At 35.3% G+C, this 20,475-nt stretch overlaps 1 protein-coding gene across 5 annotated transcripts in view; it reads right to left on the bottom strand.

Moving 5' to 3' along the window:
* DMXL2 (Dmx like 2) overlaps positions 1-20,475 on the bottom strand; it is a 151,861-nt gene that overhangs the window by 69,443 nt on the left and 61,943 nt on the right. For all 5 annotated transcript variants that reach the window (XM_058737729.1, XM_058737732.1, XM_058737730.1 and 2 more), the window contains 6 exons: positions 18,737-18,920; positions 15,220-15,394; positions 9,991-10,230; positions 9,213-9,484; positions 7,873-8,569; positions 7,410-7,531 (listed from right to left, as the gene is read on the bottom strand). In XM_058737729.1, the coding sequence (XP_058593712.1) occupies positions 7,410-7,531; positions 7,873-8,569; positions 9,213-9,484; positions 9,991-10,230; positions 15,220-15,394; positions 18,737-18,920 (1,690 nt within the window). The remainder of the gene's footprint in view (positions 1-7,409; positions 7,532-7,872; positions 8,570-9,212; positions 9,485-9,990; positions 10,231-15,219; positions 15,395-18,736; positions 18,921-20,475) is intronic.

Raw genomic sequence — 20,475 nt, 5'->3', positions numbered from 1 at the left:
TCACTTTCAATTCATACCTTCAGTAAGTCTCATGTCAGGTGTCATCTCCACTAGAAACTCTTTCCTAACCACCACCATCTGAATTAAGTGTTCCTTCCATGCACTGGATAAGCCTTCTTATCCCATACAATTGAGAGAGAGATGACTAATTACTCAACAAGGTTGCTTAACCCAGAGAATCATTTTAAAATGATACATATATACCTTCAATATTTTATTTTATTTAAAACATCAATGCACATGAACTAACTGGTATTTTGGTGTAGAGTGAGGGCCTTTAAATATATGGGTCTGCTAATAGGAATTAAATGTCTTTCGTCTTTCTTGCATAACCCCTCCTGTAAGGCCGTGGCTATGTTTTTTCAGTTCTTTATAAACTGAAGTAACAACTGAAAGATACCTACAAAGAAATGAGTGCAGTTTTTTGGTTTTACAATTCCCCCTAGATTCTTTTATAGTTGTCTCACCATACCTAATTAATAGCAGTTATTTTTCAATATACTTCTAAAACATAAAAAAAATCAAAATTTTTATACTCACGTATCATCAATTTATATATTTAAATTACAGAATTAAAACAATGGGTACAACTTGACAAACATGTAGAAACAAATGGCTTTTTAGAGGCAGCACAGCATAGTGGTTAAGAGCTTGGTCTCTAGGGGTGCCTGAGTGGCTCAGTCAGTTAAGCATCCAACTTCAGCTCAGATCATGATCTCGCCATTCAAAGTTCGAGCCCCATTTCAGGCTCTGTGCTGACAGCTCAGAGCCTGGACCAGCTTCAGATTCTGTGTCTCCTTCTGTCTCTCTGCCTCTCCCTGCCCGTTTTCTTTCTCTCTCTCTCTCTCTCAAAAATAAATAAACCTTAAAAATAATAATAAATAATAAAAAAGAGGTTGGTCTCTAGAGCCCAGCTGCCTGGGCTCAAATCCTGGCTCTACAACTACTAGCTAATTGAACTGGCACAAGTCATTACATTTCTCTGTACACCAGTGTCCTCCTCTCTAAAGTAGAGATGACGGGGTGCCTGCGTGGCTCAATCGGTTAAGCATCTTGAGTCTTGATTTTGGCTCAGGTCATGATCTCAAGGTTTCCAGTTGAAGCCCCATGACAGCGCAGAACCTGCTTACAATTTTCTCTCTCCCACTCTTTGCCCCTCCCTGCACATGTGCACGCATGCATGTGCGTGCACACACACACACACACACACACACACACACACACACACTCTCTCTAAGTAAGTAAACAAAAGGCTTGTTTTTAGTAACAGCAACAGCTACCTTTCAACACCACACTTCTCTCTTCCCATTACTGAGTCACAGAATAATATATAGAATACTTTAACAAGTACTCATGAAATACTTGTGGAATGAATGAATGAACGAACCTCCCTTGACCAAGCATCACTTGGCAAGAAAGTTCAAAAGTTTATGCTTTCAGGCACCAGAACAACTTTATCTTCAGTATTTTGGTTGGAAAATTCTTTTTAGCTTTAATTAAATCACTGCCTTCCGGGCACCTGGCTAGCTCAGTCAGTGGAGGGTGGGACTCCTGATCTCAGGGTTGGAAGTTCGAGCTCCACGTTGGGTGTGGAGTTTACTCAAAAATAAAATCTTTAAATCTCTGCCTTCATAAATAGTTTTCTCAATATAAATGCCTTCTTGATGACTCAGGGTCACTTTTATGGACATTAATTGTTACTAATGCCTTTAGAGCTCTCAAGATTTCAAGTATTGTTTTTGTAATAATAAATACCAAATATACACTGGTATCTGACATGTAACACTAGGAATTTATTTCCAAATACCTGCAAAACGATTATCTTAACTACATTTTGCTACCTAAAACCTCAATCACTTCACACTCAATGTATCTCAAACTTAAGTCATCATCAACACCTCACAAGTGTCTTACCAAAGCTAGTGGATCCACTATCACAAATTTGAAACCTTAGAGTCACTTCCTTTAGTATCCATAGTCAAGCAACTACTAAGCCCTACTTTACCTTTTCTCAATATCTGCCAAATACCACTCTAGCTCAAGTTTATTTTACCACAGGCTTTGATGACCTCAATAGACTTCCAATACCTTATCAACTATACTCGATCCTGCAAACTAACCCCTTTAATTCCCTGCCCAAAAAATTTTGGTGTCCCCTAAATCCATCTTCAATCCCAGAATAAAATTCAAATCTTTTCAGATGACTCTTAAAGTGAAAAAAAAAATAAACTAGCCTCTACTCACCATCTACTAAAAATCTCATTTGAGGAAGAGGACAGCATGTGACAACTTCTTTCTGTATTTCAACTCACAATTAGTAGAGGAAGTAACTGAGAAAACTGCTGCTCTGACTTACAAAAAAACAAAAAAGATCAGCAGAAATAATGGGAACTCGACAGGAAGCAACGATGTTAAGAATTTAAGATCAACAATAAAGGCAAGCCCTGTAGTCTATCATTCAGAAAGGCAAACATATCACAATTCCTCATAATATATGGCTCTGAAAGTCAGAATGACTCAAGAGACTTTGGAGGTTCCTGCCTATGCAACTGTAAATATAACTTATGAGGGAAAAAATGTTGGTTAGTATAATGGGCTGGATAGTATCCCATCAAAATCCATGTTTACACAGAATCTCAGAATGCCATCTTATTTAGAGAAAGGATGTTTGCAGATCTAATCTGTTTAAGATAAGGTCATACTAGACTAAGGAGAGCACATACAAAACACCCAGAGAGAAGAAGGGCATGTGAAGACAGAGACAGAGACTAGAGTATTGTAGCTTCAAGTCTAAGAACACCAAAGATCAGTAGAAGCAACCAGAAGTTAGGAAGAAACAAGAAAGGATCTTCCCCTAGAGCCTTCATAAAGAGCATGGCCCTGCCAACACCCTGATTTCAGACTAAATGTATACGCAAAACAGAGTTGCAAAACATGTGAAACACAAAACTAACAGAACTAAAAGGAGAAATGGACAAATTCACCATTACGGTTGGAAATTTCAACACCCTTCTCATAAGAATTGATAGAACTAGACCGAAAATTAGCAAAGATCTAGAAGAACTCAACACCAACATTAATGAGAATAAAATCTAACTGACATATGTAGAACACCCCATCTAACAATAGTGGAATATGTTCAAGTGCCATGGAATACATACTAAGACAGACAATGTCCTGGCCATAAAACAAACTTTACAATAAATGTATAAGGACTGAAATTATAGTGTGTTCTCCTACCATGATGGAGTCAAACTAGAAGGCAGTAACAGGATGATAAAAGGAAAATCTCTTCCCAGTATTTATTGGGCAGCTAAACCACACTCTTTTAAATAACCCATGGGTCAAATAAGAATTCTCAAGGAGGGGCACCTCAGTGGCTCAGTTGGTTAAGTGACCTGATTTTGCCTCAGCTCATGATCTCATGGTTCATGGATTCAAGCCCCATATCAGGCTTCATACTGACAGAGTGGAACATGCTTGGGATTCTCTCTCTCTCTCTCTCTCTCTGCCCCTCCCCAACTTGGTCTCTCTCTCTCTCAAAGTAAATAAATAAACTTTAAAAAAAAGAATTCTCAAGGAAAATTTAAAAATATAGTGAAATGAACAAAAACAAAAATACTACTTATCAGAATGCCAAAGCAGTGCTGAGAGGAAAATTTAAAGCACTAAATGCGTATGTTAGAAAATAAGAAAAGTTACAAAACTCTAAGCTCCTATTTAATGAAACCCAGAAAAAGAACACCCCCCAAAAAAGGCAATAAGGAAGGAAAATGATAAAAATAAGGGCAGAAATAAATGAAAATGAAAACAAAACAAAGAGATCAATGAAACAAAGAGCTCATTCTTTGACAATATCAATGAAATTAACAAACTTCTAGCAAGAATGAAAAGAAAAAAAGAAGAAAGGCACTAATTACCATTTTGATAGCATGTACCCTCTTAAAATGTGTTGAGAAGGATACTTTATATCTGGGGTACTCTTCCCAAAAACCCGTAACTCTGGTCTAACCATGAGAAAAGTAGCAGACAAATAAATCCCAATCGAGGGAAAATTCTACAAATTGTCTGACCAGTAGTACTCAAAGCTGTCAAAGTCATGAGAAATACTGAGGAAGATGAAGAAAACTGAGAAACTATTCCAGACCAGAAAAGTCTAAGGATTCATGATGACTAAATATAATGTGGTTTTCTGGGTGAGATCTCAAATTAAAAAAAAAAAATTTTTTTTGGAATGTTTTATTTATTTTTTTTCAGAGTGAGAGAGAAACAGAATGCAAGCAGGGGAGGGGCAGAGAGAGAGGGAGACACAGAATCTGAAGCAGGCTCCAGGCTCTGAGCTGTCAGCACAGAGCCCAGTGCAGGGCTTGAACCCACTAACAGCGAGATCATGACCTGAGCTGAAGTTAGAAGCTCAATTGGCTGAGCCACCCAAGTGCCCCTCTGGGTGAGATCTTAGAACACAAATGGGACATTAGCAGAAAAATCAGTTAAATCTTAAAAAATCTAGAGTTTAACCGATCATATCATATCAATGATGGTTTCTTAGTTGTGACAAATATATTCTGGTAATACAAGATGTTAACAATAGGGGAAACTGGTTGTGATGTATATGAGAACTTTGTACTACATGTAAAACTTTTCTGTAAATCTAGGACTATTCCAAAATTAAAAACGTATTCAAAAAAGTAAGTAATTGAATAAATTACTGTTTTTAGAGTACAAAAAACAGGAAAAGATGAGCTCATTAACAGAGGCTGATACTTTAATGTTAACAAAAATTCAGAGAATAAAGAACTCCTAATTCCTTCTTTGTCTCTGGTCTTCTATTTCAAGAATTTATCTTGCACAAAATTGAAAATAAAGCAAAAATTTTCTACAATGAGTGTTACTTTTTAACATTAAAAAATTAATAAGAATAGAAGGCTTAAGAAAAAAATGTACATTGGTGCAGGGAGAGTAGAAGACCAGGATAAGTTAAGAAATTTCAAGAATGTATCTAAATGCTCTAAATAAAATTGTATTTTCTGGAAAAGTAATGTCCAGGTTAGTGGGAAATTTTTCAAATGAGACCAATGAACTACTGAAGATATTCTCTGAAAAATCAGAGGAAATGACACAGCCAAAATACTAGAAAGAGGTAAATATTCCAATTTTCAAAAAGGAAAAAAAGGCAGACTTAAAGAGCTGGATGTCTATTTAGTACAATGGTTTAGTCACCAACAGACATCAGGGTACATACATTAACCTATTTATACATTAAAACAAACATCTCACACAAATTTGACTTCCTTTTTGACTGCAGAATATTAGGCAGACAGGGTGTAATTTATTTCAGCCAAGTACATGACAAGCTGCCTCATGGAAATCCCAGGGACAAGCTAAAGAAACATTTAAGACAATAAAAATGGAAAAAGATTTCACATGTACACTACTAGCCTCTTTTTCAGTCCTATCCTGTTCAACATTTTTTTCTATAACTGCCTCAGATAAAGATGTGGAAACAACATTCATCAAACAGATTGGTGACGTAAGTCATAAAGCAGTAACACAAAAAAACAGATCTGGATTCGAAGCGATACTGAAAGACTGACTCTAGAAGGTGAAAATGTAAAGTGAAAATAGGCCTACATTTGGGCCGTAACTCAAATGCACAAATATAGGACGGCTTACTGGCAAGAAGAGACTTTTGGATATTTAATTCAGAGTCAGCTCAGTATGAGTCCATTACATACAAAGAGCATGGCATGCCTGCCCAAAACAAAATAGAATCTAATGAGATGGGTCATAATACTGCTGCACAATGCCCAGCATATAGACAAACTGAAAACTGCTAAGAAGAGTAACCAGGGTCAAATATAAAACAGAGTTAGTTTATTGGTGGAGGGGGAGCAGGTTTGGCCTGAAGAAAAAAGTTTCATAGGTTATAAGACAGTTGTCTTCAAATATCTGAAGTGATCTCATATGTAAAGAATATTAGACTTATTCTAAATGGAACCAGGGCTAACAAGCAGAATTTAAGGAATACAAATTTAATTTCAGTATAGTAGTAAGGGTGTCATGAGCTGCATTTAGAGTTGAGACTCCCCCCTACCTAGGATGCCAGATGACAAATTGGCAGGAATGTGCTCAAGGATAAGAATGAAGCATCAGGTTAGACCAGTGACCTATAAAGTATCTCCCAATTCCATGATTTGAAGATGCTACTTCCTCGATGCCAAACCCCTGGCTCCAGTCCAAGAGGTTTTTTCATCGCTCCTGGAAGAAGTCTTACTTACACATGTACTTTCCTGTATGCATACTTTCAGGCAAGTCTCTCACTCAGGAAAAGGCAAAGGATTTGTCTTTCTAAACTTTATCCACCTACTAAAAACAAACCTAAATACTGTAATAAAGACTTCTATGCCTACCCTAATCTGATCTCTCTCTCTTCCGGATTATGAAATATTTCTAGTGCCATCTGTTCGGCAATAAATTACATACCACCCTTAGACACCGCTTCTGTCTTAAACTGTTATTTAATCTTTTTATTAATAATTTCTCTCCTCAGCTAAATTAAAAGCTTCTTAAAGCCACACACTGAAAGTTATACTTTATATTCTCCATACTTTGAAGGACACATAGCAGATACTCAAAAATACTTTGGTTTTCAATACTGGAAACATTTTTATTAGAAAAGTGTTTTATAAAAGGCATGTTTTCATAGGTAGATGGAAAATTCACTATTCAAATCTGAACAGTAACTAATATACATGACTTCTGGTTCAGAATTACCAGTATAAGATACTGCCACTCACTGATAACATATTCTAACCAAAGAATTTTTCAAAATGGTCAATAATGCTCAGAAAAGTTCAAATTTTCCAGCCTAAACAAAGAGCTTGCTAAAGCTGCCTTAGAGCAAGAAAAGATTAATAGAACCAAACTAGAGAGTGAAAAATGTCAAGCAGAAATCATGATAACTCAGGAAAAAAGTCATTTATTTATTTAAATATAAAAATGTATTGATGTGTGATACTGAGGCATATACCCTAGAATACAAATTAAGAACATGTTAATTTGTGGGGCACCTGGGTGGCTCAGTCAGTTAAGTGTCAGACTCGGTTTTTGGCTCAGGTCACGATCTCGTGGTTCATGAGTTCAAGCCCTGCGTGAGGATCCATGCTGATGGTGCAGAGCCTGCTGGGATCCTCTTTCTCTCCCTCTCTCTCTGTCCCTCCCCTGCTCATGCTCTCTCCCTCCAAAATAAAGTTCAAAAATTAAAAAAAAAACAAAAAACACATAAATCTGTCACATAGAGCCTAAAACATGTGCTCACCGCCCAAACTAACAAATAAAAGTCCTAGACAAAGTAAAAAGAGAATTCCTTATCAGCCTAGGTATTTTAACGAAGATTAGGAAATACTCACTGAAGATTCAGGATCTGATAATTCATCCAATAATTTCCTTGCATCCACCACTGCTTGATAGAGTCTCAAATTTTTGCCATCAGAAGCAACAAAGCAAGCACTTGCAGAATTGCAATACGTGCCTAAAGAAAGTAAATGCTCTGCATTATATTATGTGGTTTATTTTTATTTTTGGCTGAAGTAGGAGAAACTTATATTCACACTTTTCTTTTTAGGCAGAACCATAGTCAGAATCATAATTAAACAGATAAAATTAATGGATATAAAATTATTAACAAAAGAATTCAATAGAAAATAGGTGATGAGAGGGGAAAAAATTAAAAACAAATTTTTGAACAAACTTCTGGAAATTCTAAACATAAGTTCTAAAAATCCTTCTACTAATGACAAATGTAAATCATTTTATGTATTAAAAATAAGTTTAAAAGCTCTTATTAATTTCACAATTAAAATGAACACTTACCAAGACAATAGCTGGGAATAAGAGTCGGAAGCCAAGCAACATTAGAGAAGGCTGATGTATGTAAAGAGTTAATTCGAGCCAATTCTGATACTCCTCCAGTGTAGGACAAAGGTCCTATTGGGTCTACACGCCACAGAATAAGTTCACTATATATTGCATTTGGGTCATGAAATGTACGCGTCGCTGCATTTCTAAGAGGTTGTTTTGAGGAACCTTTTATATGTCTTATGGGATCCATTAGTCTACTTAACTTATTGTCTGAGTCCCACTGACAGTCCAACTCAGGAGTCAGCAGAGCATTATGATGTGAAGATGTCAGTAACAACGGCAAAACTGAATGACATGCCAAGTCATTGAGGTGAAATCGATGGCCACAGTATCTAAATTTGTGAGATACAGTCAGAACAGTGGTAAAGGCAGACTTATCTGCAAAAGTGACTGCCCATTGATTTAAAGAACCATCTATGTGTTTAGAGACCATCATTACTGTGGGAGCTAAAATGTTCATATTTGTACTGTGTGATCTAGAGTATGGTTGTGATCCATGAGGACTGCCTACAGCCATCATCTCGTGGTGTAACAGGGTGTGGGGAGGATCTTTTGTAGCATTTATACAGGCATACATCATGATATTTTTACTAAGAGAGCTTGCATCACCAGACGGAAATGCTACAGGAATCCGAGAAGAGAAAGAAACCTGAAAAACACAATAATATGATTCAATGTAAGTAGTTTTACGCCTCTCAAAAAGTCTTCCAAAAATACTTCCATTTTCAAAATGTCAAATCTCAGTTTCCTAGCAAAAACTATCATTTTCAACCTCTTTATGGTCTAATGCCTTGCCTCTATTTATGTAATATCATATCTCTATTCACAGCCTAAGAGAAGCCTGAAGAAAAAAAGTTCAAGTGCCTTGCTTGTACAGCTGAATGACCACAACCACAACTCTAAATAGAAATGAAGTTCAGGAAGATAACAGAAAAAGGTAGCTAGATTTAGTTAATAAAACTGGGGGGGAGGGGCGCTCATCCTGAGTCACATTTTTAGGGTAGTTTCTTAAGTTTATTCAAAACATTGTGAAATCCTAGGGGGAAAAAAAACCCCAACACATATATATTCAAATAGTCCATATGACATTTCAAAGCCCAATTCGCTTTACTTTGAATTAACCAGGTTTATTAAATTTGTGGTCATTGATGCCCCCTTGGTGACAAGAACAAGTATTCTCTTCTCAGTTGCTTCTCAAAACAAATCTTTTGAGTATTTCTGAAAAGATGGTTCATCTGAATAGTATCTTTATTTTTAAGAAATGTAATAATTGCTTCATCAGTAAAATATACCTGGACTTGTCTAAATATTCCAGGATTATATTCATCCAAATACTTTACATGCCACACTAGGAAGGTACCATCTACAGGGTGTATAGTAAAAAGCATGTCAGGATTCTTATTCCATTCAGTTAGCAGCATTTCAATCTTCCGATCAAGCAGGACCGTGGGCAGTGGCATTGGTACACTGGGTCGTGAAAAGGTTCTAGGACTTCCCTCTCTTTCTCCATCTTCATGTTCTGATGATCCTGTACCTGCCTCAGATTCTCTATCCAGGGATAATTCTGAATCAGAAAATAAATTTATCAGAAAACACTAATTTATCAGCATATACTAATAATACTATAAAAATTCATCTACATACTCGACTATGTATGCTGTGTATAACATAGCAAACTATCTTTAGAAACTATAAATTCTTTTTCCAGTTTATGGCTGGGGGAGGCAGGGGTAGAAAAAAACAAAGAAGGAAAACATTTTCTAGTCTTAACTGAAATTTACTATTATTTCTTACTTTTAAAGAAATCAAATTTTCATTCATACCATCATTATTACCATTAGCAAAACATGTTCCCCAAAAAAGAAAATGGCTTCCAACGGTTTACATAACTCAAAGCAATATATGCATAGCAAAGCATACAGAGCTAGATAGCAGATAGTCAGTAAATATTAATGGAATGAACAGAAAAGTAAAAAAAGAAGAGCAGGAAGGAAGGATTATAAGCTAAAAGTGGTATCACACAAAGCTGTTAACTTGCCAAAAAGAAAAATCTGAAGATGGAATACTAACCATGGTCTAGTTTCATATGCAAACCCCTCTCTCTTTCCTCCTGTGAACGTTCCTCATCTTCTCTATCTCCTTCGTCACTTTCATGATCTACCTGCTTCTCAGAAAGTTTTCGTAATTGCTGCATAAATACTTCAGTAGATGAAGTAAAATGAAACTCCTTGTTGTTTAACCAATGAACCACAAAGCCCCCATTTCCATCATCAATGTTAAATACAGTGCCAACCAAGACATTTGGAATATCTGTGGGGAAAAAAGGTAGGATTTCATCATGAATTTTTAATGTCTGTAAAAAGATTACCAAGTACTAATAAAGACTATTCTATACTTATACTGAAAAGGTGCTAAACAAGTCAACTCTAGTAGGATTTGTAAAAACTTTAATTGAATTTAATGGTAAATGTAAATGCTAAGAATTAATGGGATAGACTTAAATTACTAATGGAATTAAATTACTAACTTAAAAATCAAATATACCAAATGCATGAACCTTTATTAAATCCTGGTTTCAGGATGGAGGAACAATAAAATAAAACAGCCATAAAAGACATTTCTGAAATAACTGAGAATTTAAATTTATTTATTTAATGTTTATTTATTTATTTTGAGAGAAAAATAGAGCTCACATGTGAGTGGGATAACAGCAGAGAGAGAGAGAGAGAGAGAGAGAGAGAGAGAGAGAATCCCAAGCAGGCTCCACACTGTCAGCATAGAGCCCGATGTGGGACTCAAACTAACAAACCATGAGATCATGACATGGGCCAAAATCAAGGGTAGGACGCTTAACCAACTGAGCCACCCAGAAAACCCTAAAGAAATTTAAATTTATTTTATTTTATTTTTTTTTTTTTAATTTTTTTCAACATTTTTTATTTATTTTTGGGACAGAGAGAGACAGAGCATGAACGGGGGAGGGGCAGAGAGAGAGGGAGACACAGAATCAGAAACAGGCTCCAGGCTCCGAGCCATCAGCCCAGAGCCCGACGCGGGGCTCGAACTCACGGGCCGCGAGATCGTGACCTGGCTGAAGTCGGACGCTTAACCAACTGCGCCACCCAGGCGCCCCAAGAAATTTAAATTTAAATATGAACTGGGTATTAAAAATTATGGAATTACTTCTAATTTTCTTAGGCATAGTAATGACACTGTAATCATGTGAGAGAATTTCCTTATTATTAGGAGATACTTTCTGAAGTATGTAAGAGTGATGTGCCATAATTCACTTCGAAAAGATTAAGGAAAAATTTCACTCAACATGTCACCCCCTCTGACATATATATACTGAGAGAATAAAGCAACTGGGGCAAAATATTAGCTGTTATTGTTCTATGTAGAATACATGAGTATTCACTGTACTATTCTTCCAACTTTTCTAAATGTTTGAAACTAAAAAGTTGGAAGAATATAATGCTGAAGAAAAAAGGAAGACAAGCAAATTTCTAAGTACAGCAGGCTTCCTCTATTTGGAGTAACTGAAGTTCACAATATAGATTAGTTCATGTAAAATAGTATAACTTAAAAAATTAATCTCCTTAATCCCAATTCATATTGCAAATAATTGATTCTATAAAAAGCAAAACAAACAAAAACGACAAAAAAAAAAAACCCACAAAACACTGTCCCCTATAAAGACATGAAAGTCTAACAATCCACAGGGTGGGGCACCTGGGTGGCTCAGTGTGTTGAGCGTTGAACTCTTGATTTCAGCTAAGGTCATTATCCCAGGGTCATGATCCCCAGGGTGGTGGGATCGAGCCCCACGTCAGGCTCCATGCTGAACATGGAGCCCGCTTAAGATTTATTCTCTCTCAGGACGCCTGAGTGGCTCAGTCAGTTAAGCATCCGACTTGAGTTCAGACCATGATCTCTCAGTTCCTGAGTTTGAGCCTTCCATCAGGCTCTGTGCTGACAGCTCAGAGCCTGGATCCTGCTTCAGATTCTGTGTCTGTGTCTCTCTGTGCCCCTCTCCTGCTCTCTCTCTCTCTCTCTCTCTCTCTGTCAAAAATAAATAAACGTTAAAAAAAATTTTTTTTTAAAGATTCACTCTCTTCCTCTGCCCTTCTCCCCCACCATGCTCTAAGAAAATTAAATTAAATTTAAATTTAAAAACAAAAATAAAAGTAAAAATGCACAGGATATTCTGGTAGAGTCCTGTTAATAAATACCAATGTTAAATAAAGTTTCGGGTTGTTCTATTTTTCTAATTCCTGGATGACAGTCCTGGTCTTCTGATAAAAATGAAATAAATCATATAAAACAGGACTTTTACATTTAGAATACTATAAAACAACACATCCCCTATGTACCTATGTAGTTTTCTTGCTAAAAATGTTTCACCTAAACCTTAACATAAATATTCAGACTGCAAGATGCTATGAAAGATAACAGAGATAACTTCTTTGTGACAGAAGAGATGTTTTTTGACAACTGAGAGAAACTATAGAATAGTTTAAAAGAAATGACAATCAAATGCATAAAATAATAATCTATACCTTAATATGAACTATATATTAAATATAATCTTATCCATGTTCCTTACATGTAATAACAGTATTGCAGTAATGGAGAAAAATCTATTAAAACCAAAAAACACTGCCACCTATTGCAAGCTATTGTGCTCTATTAGAAGACACATTTGAAACATTTAGGTAATGTCATAAAATATTTAGGGCATAAAGAATAACGACAGTGACAACTTTACTTTCAAATGGCTCAGCCAAAAATTAGGGAAGAGGAAGCAAAGATATACATCCACAGCAGAAGGGGAGAGTAAAAGCATACAAGATATTAATGGGGTATATGGGTATTCACTGAACTATGCTTTCAGCCTTAACATAAATTCAAAGTTTCCCGAAGGGCGCCTGGGTGGCTCAGTCAGTTAGTTGAGCATCTGACCTTGATTTCAGCTTAGGTCATGATCTGAAGGTCTGTGGGATCGAGCCCCAGGTTGGGCTTTGCACTGAAAGCGTGGAGCTGGCTTGGGATTCTCTCTCTCCCCATCTCTCTCTGTCCCTCACATGCTCCCACTAGCGCTCTCTCTCTCTCTCAAAATAAACACACTTAAATTTAAAAAAAAAAAAGTATCATGAAGAAAGGTGAAGAAGGGGAAGAGTCCTACAATACAAAATTATTTGCATTTAGTAATCAATTTGGTGAAACTAAGTGTTATACTTACATACAGTACCTGTAAATGCATGGTGTTAAATACTTTAACAAAATGATTTTTATGTACTAAGTAAAAATGGATAAAACTAGATAAAAGGTGAAGAGTATTTAATAAAGATGCTGAAAGACAAGGTCCAAGGGCTACAAGAACATATCCAGTACCTACACTCAAACAATGTGAGAGAATACCTATTCACAGGGAACAATTCTGTGATCCTATTCCATTTGATTAGGGTAGTATATACAGTTAAAAAGTCATCCTTTCTAATGGGTGTTGAATTTACTGCATACCATCACTAATTGCATTCTATTTGAAGTCAGATCTTCATCACAGTCAATGATTCAAAAAAATTTTTTTTAATGTTTATTTTTGAGAGAGAGAGAGACACAGAGTGCGAATGGGGGACAGTCAGACAGAGAGGGAGACGCAGAATCCAAAGTGGGCTCCAGGCTCCAAGCTGTCAGCACAGAGCCCAACGCAGGGCTTGAACTCACAAACAGTGAGATCAGACCTGAGCTGAAGTTGGCCGCTTAACCAACTGAGCCACCCAGGTGCCCCTACAGTCAATAATTCAAGATAAGTTTCCTTTAAAAAGGTTAAAAATTTACAAATATCTAAAACCAGTAACATTCTGAAAATAAGTTAATATTATAAAGATGATCTTAGAATACAATTAAGATGTGAGATCAGTAAGCAAAATAATGTTTAACCAGCTAGCAAAACACTATCCAAGAGAAATAATGCAAACCACAAATGCAAGGCACATAGGTAATTTTTATTTTAGTAACTGTATTATAAAAGGTAAAAGAAATAAACAATTTTAATATTTTATTTCACCCAATATACATAAAATATTATCATTTCAACAGGTAATCAATATGAAATAAAGATTTTACATTCTTTTATTGTACTAAGTCTTAGAAATCCAGTATGTATTTTACAGCATAACTCTAAATATGGGCTAGCCATAATTCAAGTGCTTAAAGAGCTACACATGGCTAGTGGCTACTGTACTGGACAACACATATGCAGAGCCACTGTTAAAATGTGGGGGGGAGGGTCCTAAAGATCACCTTTTTTGGAACTGTGTTTACTAAATATCATGTCTATATAACCAGACATTTAAACTCCTCTAGGGCGCCTGGGTGGTTCAGGCAGTTAAACGTTAAGTGTCTGACTTCCATGATCTTACTGTCCATGGGTTTGAGGCCCGTGTCGTGCTCTGTGCTGAGAGCTCAGAGCCTGGAGCCTCAGATTCTGTGTATTCCTCTCTCTCTCTGCCCCTCCCCTGTTCACGCTCTGTCTCTCTCTCTCAAAAATAAACATTAAAAAAAAACTTTTAAAAAATAAATTCTGCACTCTGAAGCAATATATCCATTTCCATTCCAATAAAATATGTAACTTTATACAAATGTAGTTAGTTCTACCAGCAACGTAATATGAAATTATCTATGGGCCTTCTCATATGATTTTCATGCACAAAGAAAATAATGCCCTTAAATAGAAGTTTTCAAACATGCTTTGGCCAACACAACTTGCCTCAAAAACACTTCTCAACCTCATAGCACGAAATGGGCAAAAAGAAAATACCGAGGTTAGAAGAAAAAATATCTTTCCTTAGTGTAGGAGAAGAAAGTCTATGGGAGCAGAAAACAAGATACGCTGAAATATAAAGAAAACTATGTAAAAAATATATTTAGATTAAGTTACAAAGAAGAGAAGATTAATAGTGAAAATATAAAAAGCAGGGAAATCACTCCAATTACACTGCTACCACTTGTGCTCCCAGGTTCAACTAAAGCTCGAATTTATGTAGAACCCTTGCTATATACTAGACAAACAGAGGTGTCCCAAAAATACTTATTTGAAGTTGTTTCCTAAGAATCACTTAGTCTCAATTTAAGAAATGGCACTTTATATTATCTTCCTAATGAATTAAGAAGTATTTTTAAAGGAAACACGGAGTATTAACATAAAATATGGGAGTTCTAAAAGTAGTCTCACTTTTCTATTTATTTATCTCATTTCAGCATATTTATAGGAAATAAAGCTTTACTATTACTTACCTGTGGCAGGATTGATGCTTGCTGCAATGTGGAAATGACACAGTGCATTTGCGTGGTGGGAAATGTGTCTCTGAACTTCATGTGTTGCCATCTGGTCAGGCATTAATTCTGTGTGAGTTACAAGGACAGAAGACCTCCTCTGTCCTTTTCTTAAATTTTTCAAATGGTGTATTGTCTAAAATAGAAAAATAATTGCTAAATCCAACTCTGAAAAGTCTAATAAATGCTGATCAAAGTATTTTTGATTATTAAGGATTTTATAATTTTCCTCTCTGTAAAATCTGAACACTTTAAAGGAAACTTTCTTAACTTCAACTGAAAAATTCTAAAATATTCACCCCAGTTTTTGCAAATATTATAGTACAAGGCAGAATACAAGAGTACAAGGCAAAAATACTCATTATCTATAGAAATTTCTTTTTTTTTAATTTTTTTTAGTGTTTATTTATTTTTGAGAAAGACAGAGACAGAATGAAAGTGGGTTAGGGGCAGAGAGAGAGGGAGACACAGAATCAGAAGCAGGCTCCAGGTTCTGAGCTGTCAGCACAGAGCCCGATGTGGGGCTCAAACTCACGAACCATGAGATCATGACCTGAGCCAAAGTTGGTCGCTCAACCGACTGAGCCACCCAGGCACCCCTATCTATAGAAATTTCTATTAAGATCAGGAGTCCCAGGGTGCATGGGTGGCTCAGTTAAGCAGCCGACTAGTGATTTCGGCTAATGTCATGATCTCATGGTTCATGGGATCAAGCCCTGCACCGGGCTCCACAATGACAGCACACAGCCTACTTGGGATTCTCTGTTTCCCTCTCCCTCTTTCCCTCCCTCTGCTAGCACACATGCTCTCTTCTCTCAAAATAAATAAGTAAACATTTTTTAAAGAGAAAAGATTAGGAGTCCCAATTCTAGGGTTTTCAGGATATCCCACTACTGAGATAAAATTTACTAGTCAAAACAAACAAAAAAAAAAAAATTCTGAATCTTCCTATCAGGAAGAAAAGTTATTTCTCCCTAAAATTCTCACTTACAACTACATGGTTACAGGCAAATCATATACAATCCTATTATAAAGAAAAAAAAATAGAGTACAAAAATACAGAATAAGGAGAATTTACTTAGGTAGGTGTAGCCAGGAAATATCTCACAAAAAGTGTTGACCTATGGGATTTGTTTAAATTGAGGTGTATCTATACGATAAAAATTCTCCACTAGCATCCTCAATCATCTGAACTATTTTATTTTACTTTATTTTTTAAAGTTTATTTTTAGGGGCACCTAAGTGGCTCAGTAGGTTAAGCATCAGACTTTGGCTCAGGTGATGATCTCACAGTTATTGAGTTCAAACCCCACGTCAGGCTCTGTGCTGACAGCTCAGAGCCTGAAGCCTGCTTCAGATTCTGTCTCCCTCTCTCTGCCCCTCCCCCACTCGCACTCTCTCTTTTAAAAATAAATAAAACATTTTTAAAAAATAAAATTTATTTTTATTTATTTTGAGAGAGAGAGTGCAAACAGGGGAGGGGCAGAGAGAGAGACAGACAGACAGAATCCCAAGCAGGCTCCTCCCTGTGCAGAGCCCCATATGGGGCTCAAACCCATGAACCACAGTATCATGACCTGAACGGAAATCAAGAGTCAGACGCTTAACTGAATAAGCCTCCCAGGTGCCCCTGAACTTTTTTAAAAAGAAAAGATCTCTACACCATAACCCCAATTCACAGTACTTCCTTATCCTATCACTTACCCAAACCCCAATACCATGATTTACAATAATTTCCAATTCTATTCCTTTGTTCTACACAGTTAAACAAAATGTGGTGTCCTCTCAATTCTTTCTGAATTAAAGTAATATATCTGGTCCTTCCTTTCAATTTCTACAACCTTTACCCCTTTTCATATGAAAAACAGTATCAGGTCTATGGTGTGTCCTCTATCTTATTATTTTAAATTATATTGGCAAGGCTGGTTGATTATTTTCTCCTAGGAACAAAATGTATAATTTAAGTATATAAAGAATTATATAGACCTTGCAATTAGGAGTTTCATATGAAAGGAGGTCAGAAAGCAAGGTAAGCTTATGGATCAGACAATTAAGCTTTTTCTGTTAAAAACAATTTTTAACTATTAATAACATTACTAAAAGGTTGCAAAAATTTGTCAAATTACTCATTACATATGTTTATATTTTTGCTTTTATTTTATGTAGCAATTAGTAATTCAATTTAACACCTGAAAAGCAATATATAAGGTAACATGGAGGTAGATACAAAGATGTCTCAAAGCACTTAGGCTCCAAAAATTCATCTGTAATTTAAAGATAAAATGTTAAATAGGTATATATAAATGACCACAAACATGCAGTAAATTAAGTACTTTGTCTTGTTAAATTTCAATAAATATTAAAACAAAATATAACTTTAAGTGTTCTGACCTTTTAATTTCATTTATGTTTTGAATTGTGGAAGAAAAAAATGTATAAATACTGCCCAATCACAGATAGTATCAGAAGAAGCCTACTTTATATTAAACTTTTAAGAAGCACATCCTCAGTCTATCAAACCCCAGAAAATATTTCTGCTTGCTAAAACAGCAAAGCATTTTGGCTACACAACCATGAAACTGTTCATGTAAATACAAAATGTAAAAACATAATTAGTAATGTAGAGAGATGCTTATAACACATTAACTATAAAAAAGCAAGTTATAAAACCTTAGTGTATAATATTATCTCAATCTTGTAAATACAAAAAAAAAATACACATACACACATAACTGGATTATAAATTCCACATTTTCTCTAATTTTAAAATAACACATATTCTTTCTATAGTAAAAAGTCACATGGAAAAAGTAAGAAAATGTTAATAATCGAGGTTTGTTTTAATAAATTTCTGGTAATTTTCAAAAATGTGTTTATCTCATTTTTTTTCCTAGTCATAATGGACACAAAGTTTATATTACAAATAATCTAATTTTATAGGAAGCACTTTTATTTCATATATGTTGCATTTAAAAATTAGAAAAATTATTTCACTTTCCTAATATTAAGCCATAAAAATTATAAAGCAATTATACAAAAGTTGACTTGTGTTTAATATCTCACCGTCTTTATTCTTAAGAATCAAAATAGGCATTTTTAATTATAACACAAAAGTAAATTTTAATCCTCATAAACAAAAGCAAAACATTTTTTAATTACAACTAATTTCAGAGATCTTTATGCATTTTACTAATCAAAACTGCTTATCCCAATAGATTTTCATATGTGACATGCAAAATGAAAAAATTAAAATTATACTATTCACCTGGACTACATGTTTAAGATCATTACTATTGTATTGGGCTTTTAAGTGGCATAAAATGAGCAGTCTTACAAGCGTAAAACAAATTAGTGAGAATTACTTATTATTAATTTCATCATTACATGTACCATGTGCACTATCTTCATTTTAGCTTATAAATTCCCATTAAACTCACATAACGTCAAAATTTATTTACCATTTTAAATAATACAGTACCTCAAGAGCATGCTGAATTCTGTCTTTGTGTCTTCCAGCATGAGTGAGGTTGCTGGCAACACTAGAAGTGGTAGTCTCACAAATCTGCTCACCCAAAAGACAATCTTCTGGTAATAAGGTTTCTGCCCAGAGTCGGCAGACACCATCATGGCATGAAGTTAATAACACATTACAGACAGAACCTCTAATGACAAAGAGAAAGAAACAAAATCAGCGCCACTGATTAAATGCTATTAATATTTGGTTCTTCACAAATAAAAATAGCATCAGTGCACCAAGAGTAGTTATTTTTCCAGTAATGGTACTGGATTTACACAGGCTATTTCACAGTCTTACCCAATCCCATTTATTACCTGTTCATACCTGCAAGGTGGAAGGCTGAATATAGGGCTGCAATCAGTTACCATAAAATACAAAGAACCTAGCTATCCCTGACACCGTAACTCAATAAAATCATGTCTTGAACAGCTAAGCTAAATGACAGTATAGTATGCTTCCAATTGCTTAGAAATTACAGTGTATGGAGCAAGAGTGGTCAAAGATCTTGAAATCATACACAGTACACTGTGAATGTGAACACCATAAAAACTAGGAAACAGTCTTGACAAAGGAAACAGATGTTGATGCCCAATTATACACATGCTGCTTGACAACTGAGCTCTGCAGAAATATTAATATCTTCTAAACAAACAAACAGCAAGAGAAAACCTAATCATTGAAAATTACAGAATGACCATATTAAAACATCATTAACTGTAATTAAACTGTATGGCTTATGGGAGTACTTATATCATCTTGTATCATCCTTACCATCTGAAAGATTATAAACAGGTAACAAATGAGCATCTTCAAAATAAAACTTCAAGGATAATACAATTTCAAACTATAAATCAACTTCCATTAAGTTAAAATAACCAAAAATGTTACAGCATCAAGCAGCTAAAGTGACTTAACTGTTCATTATAAAATAACAAAAAAATCACTCTCCCTTTAAAAAAACATGCTTACACAGAATCTGACTCAAAGGAAGTATTTTGCAAATGTTTTCAATAGATGCAAATAAGCAGAATAAACTTTTTATTTAGATTTCAAAAATGTACGAATTCTCTTGAGGCACTTGGGTGACTCAGTCAGTTAAGCATCCAACTTCAAATCAGGTCATGATCTCACAGTTTCAGTTCAAGCCTCGCAATGGGCTCTGTGCTGACTGCTCAGAGCCTGGAGCCTGCTTCAGATTCTGTGTCTCCTGCTATCTCTGACTTGCCCCTGTTCATGCTCGCTCTTCTCTCTCTCTCAAAAATAAACATTTTTTAAAAAATGTATGAATTCTCCATTCACTGAACACCTCTATAATGTGTGCTATATTTCCCATCAGGTGTAAACAGTTCACAGATGAAATAACCTTCCTTCAAATATAAATACAGATTTCTAAGCAAGTTGTTTTATAACTATATATATGATACAGGAATCATTTGTATGAGCTGTTCTACAGTTTGTTTAATTTTCTAAATACCTTTCAGAGATGCTGAATAGTGACAAAAATTTATAATATTAAATTCTTTGAGAAGGCTCTGTACATGGCCCTAAGAAAAACCTAGATACTTTATTCACTGTGTATGATATGCTTTCCTACCATGTGTATTACTGACTGCTTACTACCATGTTTTATTTTTCTTCAAAGTGTGCTTTTCTGTTACCTGCAAACATTTCCTTCCTGGAATCTTTTACTACTGCTGCTA

Source organism: Neofelis nebulosa, chromosome 7, assembly GCF_028018385.1.
Source record: "Neofelis nebulosa isolate mNeoNeb1 chromosome 7, mNeoNeb1.pri, whole genome shotgun sequence".
In the NCBI taxonomy this organism is placed as follows: domain Eukaryota; kingdom Metazoa; phylum Chordata; class Mammalia; order Carnivora; family Felidae; genus Neofelis; species Neofelis nebulosa.
The sequence above is the reverse complement of the archived record's forward strand: the minus strand, read 5'-3'. Positions and strand labels throughout refer to the sequence as shown.